The sequence below is a fragment of the Nicotiana tabacum genome, chromosome 21 (assembly GCF_000715075.1).
Source record: "Nicotiana tabacum cultivar K326 chromosome 21, ASM71507v2, whole genome shotgun sequence".
In the NCBI taxonomy this organism is placed as follows: domain Eukaryota; kingdom Viridiplantae; phylum Streptophyta; class Magnoliopsida; order Solanales; family Solanaceae; genus Nicotiana; species Nicotiana tabacum.
In genome coordinates this window covers 20,561,333-20,574,482 of record NC_134100.1, presented here as the reverse complement: position 1 = coordinate 20,574,482, position 13,150 = coordinate 20,561,333, and the positions used below count along the sequence as shown (strand labels likewise).

Sequence of the window (13,150 nt, the reverse complement as noted above, 5' to 3'; positions counted from 1 at the left end):
AGGTGTTCTGTTTGGTCTGGCTGGCCTTGTCTTCACGAGAGGCACCATCACGACCGGGTTCGGGAATTGGGTCGTGACAACATGTAGTCCTGAAGTTAAGTTCAAAAGTTAAGGACATGTAATCCTAAAGTCTTAAGGACATGTAGTCCTGAACTTAGAGTTACAAGTTCAAAAGTTAAGGACATGTAATCCTGAAGTCCTCAAGTTAAGTTTAAAAGTTAAGAATATGAGCAGAAGGGTATTTTCGTCCGGATAGTTAAAATTTATTAAAGCAATGACTAAAGACTAAAGACATTTTAAATAGTGGCTTAAAAGTAAATATATATGTTATTGATAGCTAAACGTGCCGGTTGCCATATTTTACTACAATCCAATCCACGCGTAATAACAAACTCTTCCCATTCAACGTGGCTAGCCCGCAAAATCATAGATCCCTTCCCTTTCCCGGTAACACAGATTCTCTCTCTCTCTGATCGACTCAACTGTACATCCACATCTGAGTATCCCCCTTCAGACACAGAGATTTCACATTCAACAAACAAATTTACACCCATATATCATTGTGGAAATGAAGGATGATGAATCCATACCAGTTTCAACACCTACAACACATTCATCATCAAATACAATTTCAACATATTCGAAGAATTCCACATCTGATGCCACAATATTCGGTCGTGGTCGGTACAAGTTCTGGGCATTAGCCGCTATTCTTCTGCTAGCATTTTGGTCAATGTTTACTGGTACTGTTACTCTCCGATGGTCCGCCGGCAACCTCAACGGTCTCTCCGATTACTTCAATGTGCCTCTCTCCGATAATCTCGACGTCATCGTATGGTTACTATGCCCTATACTTTTTCTTTTTGTAAATAAGTTCATCCATTATTGTTCAATTTTGACTATGATTTTTGCACGATCATCTCACTTAATAGGTAAATACTTGTAAATCTTAAAAATTAATCGGTAATCTAGTAAATGAAGGTAATTAATCTGCTATGACATGTTAAAATTCACTGATAGTGTACAAACTCTTTACATTGTCAGTGTACGTAACTTAAATGTAGAAAATATTTATACAATCAGATCACTTAATAGGTAATACAAGTAAATATTTTGATAAGCGTTAATTGATAGTGAAAATGGTTACTTACTAACCTGCTATTATAGGTTAAAATTCACTGATAGTATAAAAAATAGTATGTATGTAACTTAAATGTTTTTACCATTTTGATACGAGAAGAATTGTAAAATTTTAATTTGTAAATGAGGAACAATCTAGTTCGATTTAGCTAGGAGAATTAGTTAAATTGACTATTCATAAGCTAACACTGGCAAATAATTTGGGTGCAGGGGGGGTACATTATAATAGTGTTTGATTTGATTCTTTGAGAAAATGATTTGATCTTATTTGGTAGGAAATGGAAGAGAGGGAGAAGTTGGTGAAGCATATGTGGGATGTGTATACTAATACTCCTCGGATCAGATTGCCTAAGTTTTGGCAGGAGGCATTCGAGGCGGCCTATGAAGAGTTAACCAGTGACCTTGCTGATATTCGAGAGGCTGCTATCTCTGAGATCTCTAAGATGTCTCTCCGATTTGTTCATATGGAGCCACCACCTCTGCGTTCATTGGTTAGCTCTCTCTCTCTCTCTCTCTCTCTCTCTCTCTCTCTCTCTCTGTTTCAATCTAGTTATTTGCTGTATTCTACATGTGCCTGTTGATACCTCAATTTAACCTTCTGTTTAGGCCAACTGGGAATTGTTGTCTTTCTTAGTTTTCGAGAACCCTCCAGTTTGCTATCATTATAAAGTATTGGAAAGAAGCGAACCCAAATGGAGGGTGTGGATGTAGAGGATTCATGTAACTGACCCAACTAATTTAGGATTGAGTCATAGTAGTAGCAGTTGTTGTGCTTGGGAATTGATCATACTGCAGATTGGTGTTTTTCATGGAGAAGTTGCAAATCATAGTTCAGGAATTAGTTGGGTGCCTCTTGTTCATTGAAAGTTGTTTCCTTTATGTTATGGCTTCTGAGCATGCTACTTCGAGTAGTTAGTAACAGTCCTTAAAACCTGAGCTGCTGTTATATGAGGATATAATAAGTTTCAGCAAGAATCGTTTTGTGGAAGCTAACGTCGAATATACACAACCTGCAAGCAGCCTTTCATGAATTAGATCTTGTAGGATTTTGGGTGCTTAGGTGATAGATATTCGGTGCAAATGCAAGTAGCCAGTATAATTTAGTAAATATTTTCAAGGCATAGAAATAGTTCAGATAAGCTGCATCTGCACTATTGACTTTGTCTTGTGGGGTTGTTGCTGGAACTTGATCCTTTGTGCAAATTCACTTTACACATCAAGAAAATGGTTGGAATATTACTATTAATTTGAACATTGCTCTAAATTTGCCTCACAAATTTGACCTTATTTGTCTTGAGTGTATTGACTTGTTATGTTAATTGTCTATTTACTCGAGATTCCTTCTTGTGAGTTAGAAAAGTGGATTTCCCATTGGAAAGAACTTCCTCTTTCCAAAATTGTATAATTTGGTGACTTTTCATGTCGATTAAAAGAATAATGTTTTAATGAGTTACTATTATATTATTAGGGTTAATATGTTGTTTAGAAGAACCGAAGCTGGTATAAAGATTGCATATAGATTCTAAGTAACAGATACAGTGTCATCTACGTTAATTTGGCTTTCAAGATAGATTTTGCCACATAGAGAAAGAGGTAATTCAGGACAGCCCAAAGGTGAAAGTCAATCAAAGTGAGGAGGTAGTAATATTCTTCTTCTTGCATGTCAATGACAATGTAGGATTGAAGTGCATAAGAACAGTATACATCTCGATAGTATCACTTTTTCTGAAATTAATCATTTTGAAGGAATAGGATGGAAAGGAAAGGAATAAAAAAGAAAGGTATTGTACCTTTACCGATCCACATGCTATCTTACTTTGTTTCCTTCTCACTCATATTTTCGTGATCATATCTAGTTGACCCTTTTGTAACTCGTTCAGCTCCAGTTACCTTCTAAACTTCCAAAATAGAGCGCTGCTACACTTTCTCATCGAAAAATTTATTATCATCCTACATATATTTATCCTTATGCAGATATCGGGTGTGTCTATGTTGGTGCAATCCGTGATGGTGGTGGTCATAATCCCACCACTTCTAAATTTTACTAAAAGTCTTGATAGGCGTGTAAACATGATTATTTTGCACAAATTTGAGAGAAAGAGAATGGACCCCATTCCCTTTGTTGGCGCAAGACTACAACTATAATTGTGCCTCAATTTCAAACAAGTTGAAGTCGGCTATATGAATCCTCACTGACCATATCGACCATTTTTGATGAGTCTTGTTGGCACATGACTCGCAAAAATCTCTTCCTCCCTCATCATTTGACAAAACATTTTCCTCCATCCTCACCATTTGTCATCATGCACACCATATGTTAGAAAATAAGAATCCAACATTGATACCTTGATTGTTGCTGCTATCACAAATCACCAGTAAGTGGCATGACCAATTCCAACCAACTTTCGTAGTATACTGGCATCCACATAAGCACTTACCATCTAAACATTGGAGCAGCACATACACAATACAGAGGCACCAGCTAGATCAACTACTTTCAAGTTCTGGAAGGCTGAGTGGTCAATATTTAGAAATAACTACGTGGATCTCGGGTTTGACTCTCATTATGATATTCATTGTGAGTCCATCTGCTCTAGCCAGGCGGACAAGATTACCCGCACTGGGTTGTAGCAGACTGTCCAATGGATTTAGTTAAGGTGCGCGCCCAAGATTTGGCCTGGACAGCACTATATTTAACAAGTATCAACTGTTTAGTCCTTTTCCAGCTCTACTTGAGAAATTTGTTCCTCTGTTGCATGTTTGCCTCTGTATCCAAATTCTATTAGGGGATAGGAGAGTTATGAGGACAGTGAAAATCAGGACGTAGGAAATGTTATAACTGTGATAATGGACTAAATACAAATCCTTTGCTCTCCTTCCATTTCCTATGGGGATAAGATTGTGAAGCTGATTGTTTTCTTTCTTAACTTATTTCACGTTTGTTTACAATTTCCATCAAATTACCTGCTTCTTCTCATAATATATAGACCTGAAGCATTCTCTGATTAAAACAATGAATAGATATGTCCTTCTCAAAAAAAAAAAAAAAACAATGAACAGGTATGAAGCATTTTTACTACTTTTACGTGACGCCCTGAATTAATGTATAGTGGGAGAATCCGGGCTAATCAAGTAATATGCCTTAAACAAGCTTTCAGATCTTCAAATCATCATCTCTATCACTTCATTGCAATTATTTGGGTTGTCATTTAGAAAAAGATTATTCTGAGCTCTGTTCTGAACTGCTGATAAAAGAAGTAATAGGCACCAGTGAAAAAGAAAAATAGGAATTTTCTTTTATGTTGTTCTGTTATCTCAAAATGGTAGAAACATGAATACAGAATGTGTCTGGAATTCGATATCTATCTTCATTATCTCTTGCTGGATTAGTGTTCGTCTGTATCCATGAATGTTAGGTGATTTTTCCCCTATTGAAGTTTGTGTTTGGCATGCAAACTTCTTTTAAATTTTTTTTGCGTTTTGAAATTTTGCTTGGCCGGTTAATTCTCAAAGAAAAAAAAATTGAGAAGCAAAAGAAAGTAATTTTTTGAACACATTTTTAGTTGTTTAAAATTATTTTAAAAACGATTCTCCAAAACTTTTCCAGAAATGCGTTTCAGTGCCACTGAAGTATTGTTAAATTAAAGTCCCTGAGGATTAACACATGGAGTGCAACCTAATTTGGACTTCCCTTTTTGTAATTTTTCTTCGTTTAGTTGAGATTTTTGAAATCCTTCATCATCTACAAACTTTATTAGTTCAAATGCTTAGTTCTTAAACAGTAATTCAAAGTTTTATTAGTTCAAATGCTTAGTTCTTAAACAGTAATTCAAAGTTTGTCGAGTGAAATGCAGTCAATCTATTGTTGCAGCCATTCGTCTGTCTGTTCTGCTTCTTCCTATCTATGCATTGTTCAGGAATTTTTTTTCCGTAACTAATTTTTCTTCATTTTTCTAAAATCCTTGGATGATAAAACTAAATTTTCCTCTTTTAGTCAGCAGTAAACTTTTATGCTCTGTTATGGAATCTGGATACCTCGTGATTTTGTTTTACTTAATGGACTGTCAGCATTAGCAGCTATCATTTATTAAACCGAAAATTATCCTCTAGCTGCTCCTGTGCAAATGTGTGAGGTCTTAGCTGTATATTTCGTCACTTGTAGGGGTTAATGACCACTCTTGATTATGATCATTGAATAGCTCAGTCTTTTCTGTCTTTTCATTTTTATCTTTAAATTGAGAATGCATTTTTTTAATCCTAAATCTGCCTTGCCTTTGCATCCACAATACTCGACTCTACTTTTCGGAGGTGATTGTTATTCAGTGTAGGACTTAGTCGTCTTTAAGTTAATATGCAGTCCGGGCATCAAGAGAAGGAAACAACTTACCCACACTCAGTGTTTGCACCAAGCAAATAAATGCAAGACATGTTTCTTGGATATAAATTTTTATCACTTAACCATGCTTAAGTAGTAGATATTTTCAGTTTGATTTGAATCTCTTAAGGTTCAATTGCTTGGTTTTGTGTAAACACTGAGTGCTGATAAGTTTCATTCCATCTGCTTTCGTGAGTTTCAGCTAATTTCTAACTGTTGCTAGAGTTGATTATAAGGATGTTGTCATCAAGTGGTGGCATGATACTTATTGCTTCTATTTTTCAGTCTTCCTTACATTAGAGAGCCTGCGAATTCATTCGTTCTTGGCATGAAAATCACAAAGGAGTTAGATAAGTACAATATCAGCCATTATACTTTGGCTGAATTTTTCCTGGAGTTGCAAAACTGCACTTTAGCAAGTTAACTATTCAAGTTCTGAAAGCAAGCAAATAGTCCATTCAGAGGAGTTTTTATGAATTTTTAAGGGAAAATTGTATCATTGCCACACTTGTGATCTTTTAAGGATGATAGAGGATGATACTACTTTCAGAGAGAAACAAAGGAATTCAGTAATGTAAAGAAGCATGTAACTAAAAGAGAACAGATCTCCACAACTCCATTCCCATTCTCCTTCTATTCCTCTCTAGTGAACTTTTACCATCCCTAACTCTTGTTATCCACCTTAACATATTTAAGTGCAGGATAGTTACAGGAGAACTCCCTTGTGAGTGCTTTTGTCAGATGTAGTAAGACTTATGGAAAAGGTTACATGATACTTTTGTCGATCTAATTGTTACTTTATGCTAAATGATCCGTGGTTGATCTTCATGAGGGTTACTGTGGATTTGTTGCGATGTGCCTATTTAGGTTTGACAGATGAACCAACTGCTGCTAGCTATTACTTAGAAATATTTTTGTTATTTTTTTTAGGTTAAGATAATGAATTGATTTTTGGTCAGCTGCTCTTAGTTCTCTCCATTGTCCCTTCAACCTGCTCTTCCACCCTTGTTATCCTGCATTTGCTCCTTGAACATTTTCAATCATTGTAATTGACATGCATGTGTGATCTTTTCATAAATCATTTCAGGCAGTAAGAGAATTAAGTCAAAAACAAGCTGAGGACAAACAGAGGACTGCAAAAGGAAGTAAGTTATGACTGGAAGAATATCAAGGATCCAATTTTGCGTGGTTGCCACTTATTTATACAAAATATACAAGATGAATGAAAACATACAACAACCTGCTCTCTGGTATTTGACTAAAGGGAGCATTTGAGAACACATTACATTCAGGTTCCTCGCACTTTTGCAACAGGGATAAACATAATCAATTTTTTGTTACTTCTACCTCTTTTTTCCCCCCCATGTACCCATCTCCCCATTGAAAGCTCATACGAGTGGCGGAATTCAACAATGTCATGATTTAATTATTTCATGCAAAGAAATTGGAAGTTACTTCCTAGGCTTTTACATTCGAAGACCCTTACTAATTCGTTTGTTTTCCACTTGAAATACCCATTACACAAACTTGCACTGGAATAGAAAGATTATATTTAGTTCTTGTGGTGAAACTTTGTCCACATTTGCATTTCAAGTGTTTTGTGTAGCACCCAGCCTTATCTTAGGAGTTTTCTTCCTGTATAATTATGTGTTTCTTCAGATCCAGTGTTGGAAACTGTTGATGCCCTAGCTATTTTTTTATTTTAAATTTATGCGGGAATGGTGTCCGGGCCAGCTTGTGCGCATCTTTTTCTCTTTGCTTTTTTTACCCTTCTGAATTCACTGATCATGCAAAAGGTTCCATTACATGCCTAATTACTGGCTTTATAATCCTCCTTTCTTCTTGACTACCTGGACCACCTTGAAATTTGACATGAGATACACATGAACAATCAAACCAAGAAAAATTAGATGTAAAGCCAAAGTTACTGAATTATTTTCTTGTTAAAATTTTATGACTTCAACCAAGATCTCTGGTGACTAAAATCTATAAGTATCATGTCATTCAGAATAGTCATTTTCGGAATAATACAGGTACACTCTTTCACACTGAAGCACCACTCACCTGTGTTGCTGGGGCTTACTATAGAAAATAAAGTTGAATTTTTGTCACCTTTTTTTATCATCCTGTAACCTTGATGTGATAGATCATGTTAAAATGTTTTTTTTCCTGGTAAATAAAGAATTTTATGGACACAGTTTTCACATTATTATTTGATGCAGCAAAGACTCAAAGTAAGCAGATTGCTGCCCAAGTAGAATCATATTTTGTCTTAAACTTTCAAAACAAGCATATTGACCTCATTTATTTGCATCAGTTTGGCTAAGTGCAGTCCTTATGGAGGAAAATAAAAGAGAAGAAAAAAGGGGACCTGATTAGCTGAATAAACTTAGCTTTGACAAGCTGTGTACACATAAAGAAGAATGGTACAGTCAATCTTGAAACTTATTATTTGTATTTTGGGCTTCAGTTATCGCCCTTCAGCCACTGATATACTTATATCATTAACGGACTGAGCGTTGCCGCTTTGTGATTGAATATCAGAATACAACAATCTTTGAAATACAAATGTAGGTTGCTTTGGTTGAGGCAGATCCATGTCGCTACTACTTAGCATAAGAACAACAGATGACATTGATGGCCTATCAGCTGCATTGTCTTGGACACAAAGCAGGCCAATTTGTATGCATCTCACTACTGTCAAAGGAGAAAATGAGCCGGAAAGTGTTTTATCCATTAAATCTAGTGCCTTGCTTTCAGTCAAAAGCTGCCATGCCTGAAATTATTTTAAAATTGGAAATAAGTAGATAACCTTACAACAACAATAAACCCAGTATAATTCCACAAGTGAGATCTGCGGAGGGTAGTGTGTACGCAGACCTTACCCCTACCTTGAAGGTAGAGAGGTTGTTTCCGATAGACCTTCGGCTCAAGGAAATATGAAATGAAAGCAGTAGCAACAAGTAGTAACAATAACAAGATAATAAGAAAACGAAGCGAAAGGAACATGTAGTAATAGAAATCTAACAATAATAAAACACAAGACTAACACTAATACTACTAAAGGGCAGCCCGGTGCACTAAGCTCCCGCTATGTGCGGGGTGCAGGGAAGGATCGGACCACAGAGGTTTATTGTACCAGCTTTACCCTGCATTTTTGCAAGAGACTGTTTCCACTAATACTACTGGTACGGGAAAATAAGTAGATAACCTTGAATACTGAATTTGTTGAAAGAGGTCCTGCTAATTTTGAATTTGAACTTACATAACTAAGAAGGTTCGAATGCCTGTCATGATCATAAAATCCTCTGTTTTTCCTGCCACTGACAATCTCCAGTACCAAAACACCAAAGCTGTAGACATCAGATTTCTCAGAGAATAGTCCACCCATGGCATATTCCGGTGACATATAACCGCTGCAACATATTTGTATAAATATGTGTCAGTATTTGATATTATGAACTATTTGTCTAAAGCTGCAAGAAGAGCGAAAAGAGAAACTTCTGCCTGTAGAAACAAAGGAATTTACAATGTTCCCACAATTCTCTGAGTGTTTAGTTCTTGAGTCACTTGAAAGGTTCTGGCCAACCCGAAATCTGAGATTTTTGGAGTCATATCATCGTCCAAAAGAACGTTGCTTGCCTTCAAATCTCGGTGAATGACCCTTAATGAAGAATCGCGGTGAAGGTAAAGAAGTCCTCTAGCAATTCCATGAATCATGTTGAAACGTTTTGGCCAAGAAAGCTGATGGCTTTTGCTTGGATCTGACAGTATGATTAACAGCACATCAAAAATAGTTATACAATTAAAGAAAGCAATGACACTCCTTATCATAAAAAAAGGCAGACCAGTACACTAAACTCTCGCTATACGCGTGATCCGGACCATAAGGGTCTATTGTATGCAGTCTTACCCTGCATTTCTGCAAGAGGCTGTTTCCATAGCTCGAACCCTCATGGCTCGAACCCGTGACCTCCTTATCATAAGATATATTATAATTTTTGGAACCACTTACCAAACAACAAAGTGTCTAAGCTTCCATTAGCCATGTACTCATAAACTAGTAACTTCTCTTTCCCATAAACGCAATACGCCAATATTCTAACGAGATTCCTGTGCTGCAGTTTGGAGATGAGCAAGATTTCATTCTTGAACTCTTTAATTCCTTGTCCAGAGTAACTAGATAATCTTTTCACAGCTATTACTTGTCCATTTTCCAGTTTTCCCTGTATGATATTCGCAATGATGGCTTTAGTTTTCACATCAGCGGAAGTTATTCGTCTGTAAATCACTCGACAGATAGACGCGTATTACCTTATAAACAGGGCCAAATCCTCCCGCTCCAATCATATTTATTTCACTGAAATTCTCAGTTGCGATTTCCAACTTAGCAAAATCAACATGCAGTAGTTCTGATGAATCTTTTCGCAATACTTGCTCTTCCCACAAATTGTCTGTAGTTGTATCAGCCGGAATGAGGTCTTTAACCCTATTTATTCTATTTCCTGATTTTATTTTGGATCCACATGTGAGTAGACATTGTAGGTCAAATTATAATATAAGAAAGCAATTCAAAAGGTTTACAATGATACTAGTCTAAGCAATTACTATGATCTGCAATAAACTCTTGAAATCAGGAGAATAGATTTTACCTCTTTGACTTGCTTTCCACCTGTAGAAAATGCATCCAAAGATACCAAGAACGAGAATGCTTGAAACAGTTGTGAAGCCGATGATAAGTTTTGCCTTCCTTTTATCTTCATCTGAAACTATATTATGTTATACAGTCAAAACTTTCTATAACATTCTCGTTTGTTCCGATATTTTTTAGCTGCTGTAGTAAAATGTTACTTAGAGGACATATATTGTAACACCATAAAATTCAGTTTCGGGAGAAACTTGACTTTTATAGTGAATGAATGCTGTTATAGAAAGGTCTGACTATACTACAAAAAGGTGACACCATAAATTTTTTAAACATCCAAGCATAATGGTGAGAACTGAATTTACCTAGTTCAGAATAAGCAAGACGAACAAACAAATCTGCACCATCATATGAAAACTTCTGAACATCCATAAGTTGTGCAGTCCAAACCATGCAGTTAATTCCATCTGGATACGCGTAGGCTGCACAAGAACAGTTATTCAGGCACCACTCTTTGCAGTTCTGAGCACCATAATCATACAAATACGTGTAGCGATCTGGCAATTTCATCTCACTCAGCTGCAAAAACTTGTCATTTTTCGATCCCTTTGGCGCTATGCCACTTGTAGTACTGATCTCACATACAAGTTTAGTTCGCCTCACACAGCCACCAGTCCAATTTCCTCTGCTCCATTCCTCAGTCGACTTTGGTTCAAATCCTCTCAAGCAATTACACATTGGAGACTTATTCTTATCGCAAACACCATAAGGACCACAAGTTCCATAAACATCACACGGATTATCTGGTGCCTCCCATCTGACTTTCCACGCGTTCAGTTCTCCTTCCCATTGCATCATCTGCAATATCCCTGATGGTTTTAGGACCATGATTTTAACATGCAAATCGTTGACGGTATTCAAACTGAGAAAGGCAGATTCCTGTTGCTTATTTGATACTATATTTATACCACTTGCATACCCCTTTTCGTCATCAGGTACACCTATGAAGTTCCCTCCATCCCACGGGCCACCTCTACTGTAAGGCCTCGAGTCATTAGTCCAAGTGAAGCCTTGAGGAGGCATTTCTACCGAAAGTCCAGCAATAAAATTTCCAGGCGATGGGTCATCTTCAGCTTTCCACGACGATAAAACTAGTTTCACCCCCGTCCTGCTGCTGTATCCTATAACCATTCCTGATAACAAGGTATCACAAGGATAGTTAAAACCATCCCATAAAGATGTTCCAGAGACAGTATCTTTAAAAATGAATTCTCCTTTGTCTGTTAGCACAGCAATTGTATTGTTAGACTGGACACTAACATTTGTTGACCAAACGGTATTTTGGTTGCCATCTACAATTCTGAGGTTTCCATCAATTCCAATCTTCAAGATTGCAGCAGAATCAGAAGCTGATAGTGGATCTTCTCTATTTGCTACCCAAACAATCCTCTTACCAGGAATATTCTTGAACCATATACCGAGATATAGTTTGCTCGAGTTACTTGGATTGAAGAAACCTAACTCAAATATTTTGCCAGCGGAGACAAGCGTCTGATTCAACGACAGTTGTTGGGACTGAGTTAAGGTATCATTTTCAGCAAAAACTTGTGGTAAAAGCATCCCTCTCAACATCAGAAACAGAAAAAATACCCATCTTTGCCATGCCATTTTCTGGAAATTCAACCAATAGGCTTCCTAAAAGTGTATGTCCAAATATCCCTTTGGGTATTCAATCCCATTTCCTTTCGTTTTCCATAGAAAAAGTCAGGAAAACGTGAATCATTTGAGAAATAGTTTAAGAACTATGTTCAACGGTATACCTTGTAGTTTGACATTTTCCTTGTTTAATACTTATTTATTTTGTTTACTTCATTATTTATTGATTGATGATTCATCGATCAGCTATTAAGAAATATATGAAAATGGCATTTTTTCCCATTGACTTCAAAATCTTTAATATTATCTAAAGCTATTCTTCGTCTGCTTTCAGATTATGAAGAAAGAGAACTAAACTAATCCAAGTAGGATCACATTTGATGTTGTTCTATTAAATATCAAAGTCAACCACAAAGCAGATAGCATACTGTTCGTCAATGCTTTTCTTTTTCCCCAGTTTAACCATTTGCTGTTCGGAACCACTGATCCATAATAAGGATTCACACCAGGTATGCCTAAGTGCCACTACTTTGAATCCCCTTTGTCATGAAATTACACTATGAAATTACACTATGTAAAAAGTTACAAACAAAATTTATAAACTATTGAATCCCTTTTGAGATAGGTTATATTATAAGTGTGATATTATTACATCTTTTTGAATCCCTTAATCAAATACCGCTTCGTCACTAAGCAAACCCAACCGTCCCACCACACTCCTCTTCGCTACGGATGGCCATTTTGATGACGAAGCCACAAGTGACCCCAACTATTAATAGAGGACAAAATTATTTCATTTCGCATAGTTCAGGGGCAATTGTTAGTATCGAAATAATCAGATGTCATGTGGAAGCTAGTAAAGCAAACCTTGAACGGCGGTAAATCAAACAACAAAAGAGAAATATACCAAAAGAGAAATAACATTTAACATAGTTCGATCAACTGACCTACGTCCAAGGCGGAGATGAGCAATCCACTATATAAAAAGAGAGTACAAAATATCGAGAGAACAACCTCAGGAAGAGGCAAACACAAGTGACATACTAACACTTGTCCCGTAAAGTTCTCCCCGTAAACACTACTCTCAAACCCCATATGGCTACATTGTGGATGCTGCTGAATGAGAAGGAAAAATCCTCAATTTATAGAACTCCAAACATTTTCCTACAAAAAAAGAAGCTAGTCAAATATGGAAGAATTATATTTTCCTTCTAGGAAAAGAAAAATCTAATTACGGTAAATATGTTGTCCTTTCATTCATGAGATAGGAAAACCAATTATGGTAAGAAAATTAGGGCAACACCTAACAATTCTCCCCCTTGGCCTAATTTTTC

At 36.6% G+C, this 13,150-nt stretch overlaps 2 protein-coding genes across 3 annotated transcripts; one reads left to right on the top strand and one right to left on the bottom strand.

Moving 5' to 3' along the window:
* The first annotated feature begins 451 nt into the window (after nt 1-451).
* On the top strand, nt 452-7,970 carry LOC107805370 (uncharacterized). Its single transcript, XM_016629399.2, has 4 exons — nt 452-832; nt 1,416-1,631; nt 6,603-6,660; nt 7,833-7,970. Exons 1-4 carry the CDS (start codon nt 569-571, stop codon nt 7,892-7,894), a joined length of 600 nt encoding a protein of 199 aa, XP_016484885.1. The 5' UTR covers nt 452-568; the 3' UTR covers nt 7,895-7,970.
* A 15-nt stretch (nt 7,971-7,985) lies between these two features.
* LOC107805369 (G-type lectin S-receptor-like serine/threonine-protein kinase SD1-29) lies at nt 7,986-11,969 on the bottom strand. 2 transcript variants are annotated; one of them, XM_016629398.2, is made up of 7 exons: nt 10,526-11,969; nt 10,168-10,284; nt 9,830-10,020; nt 9,531-9,741; nt 9,045-9,279; nt 8,781-8,931; nt 7,986-8,291 (listed from the first exon to the last, which is right to left on the bottom strand). In XM_016629398.2, exons 1-7 carry the CDS (start codon nt 11,826-11,828, stop codon nt 7,986-7,988), a joined length of 2,514 nt encoding a protein of 837 aa, XP_016484884.1. In that variant the 5' UTR covers nt 11,829-11,969. The 2 variants fall into 2 exon arrangements, with proteins under 2 accessions (XP_016484884.1, XP_075098467.1); XM_075242366.1 differs by having other exon boundaries at nt 10,168-10,278.
* Between the last annotated feature and the right edge of the window lie 1,181 nt (nt 11,970-13,150).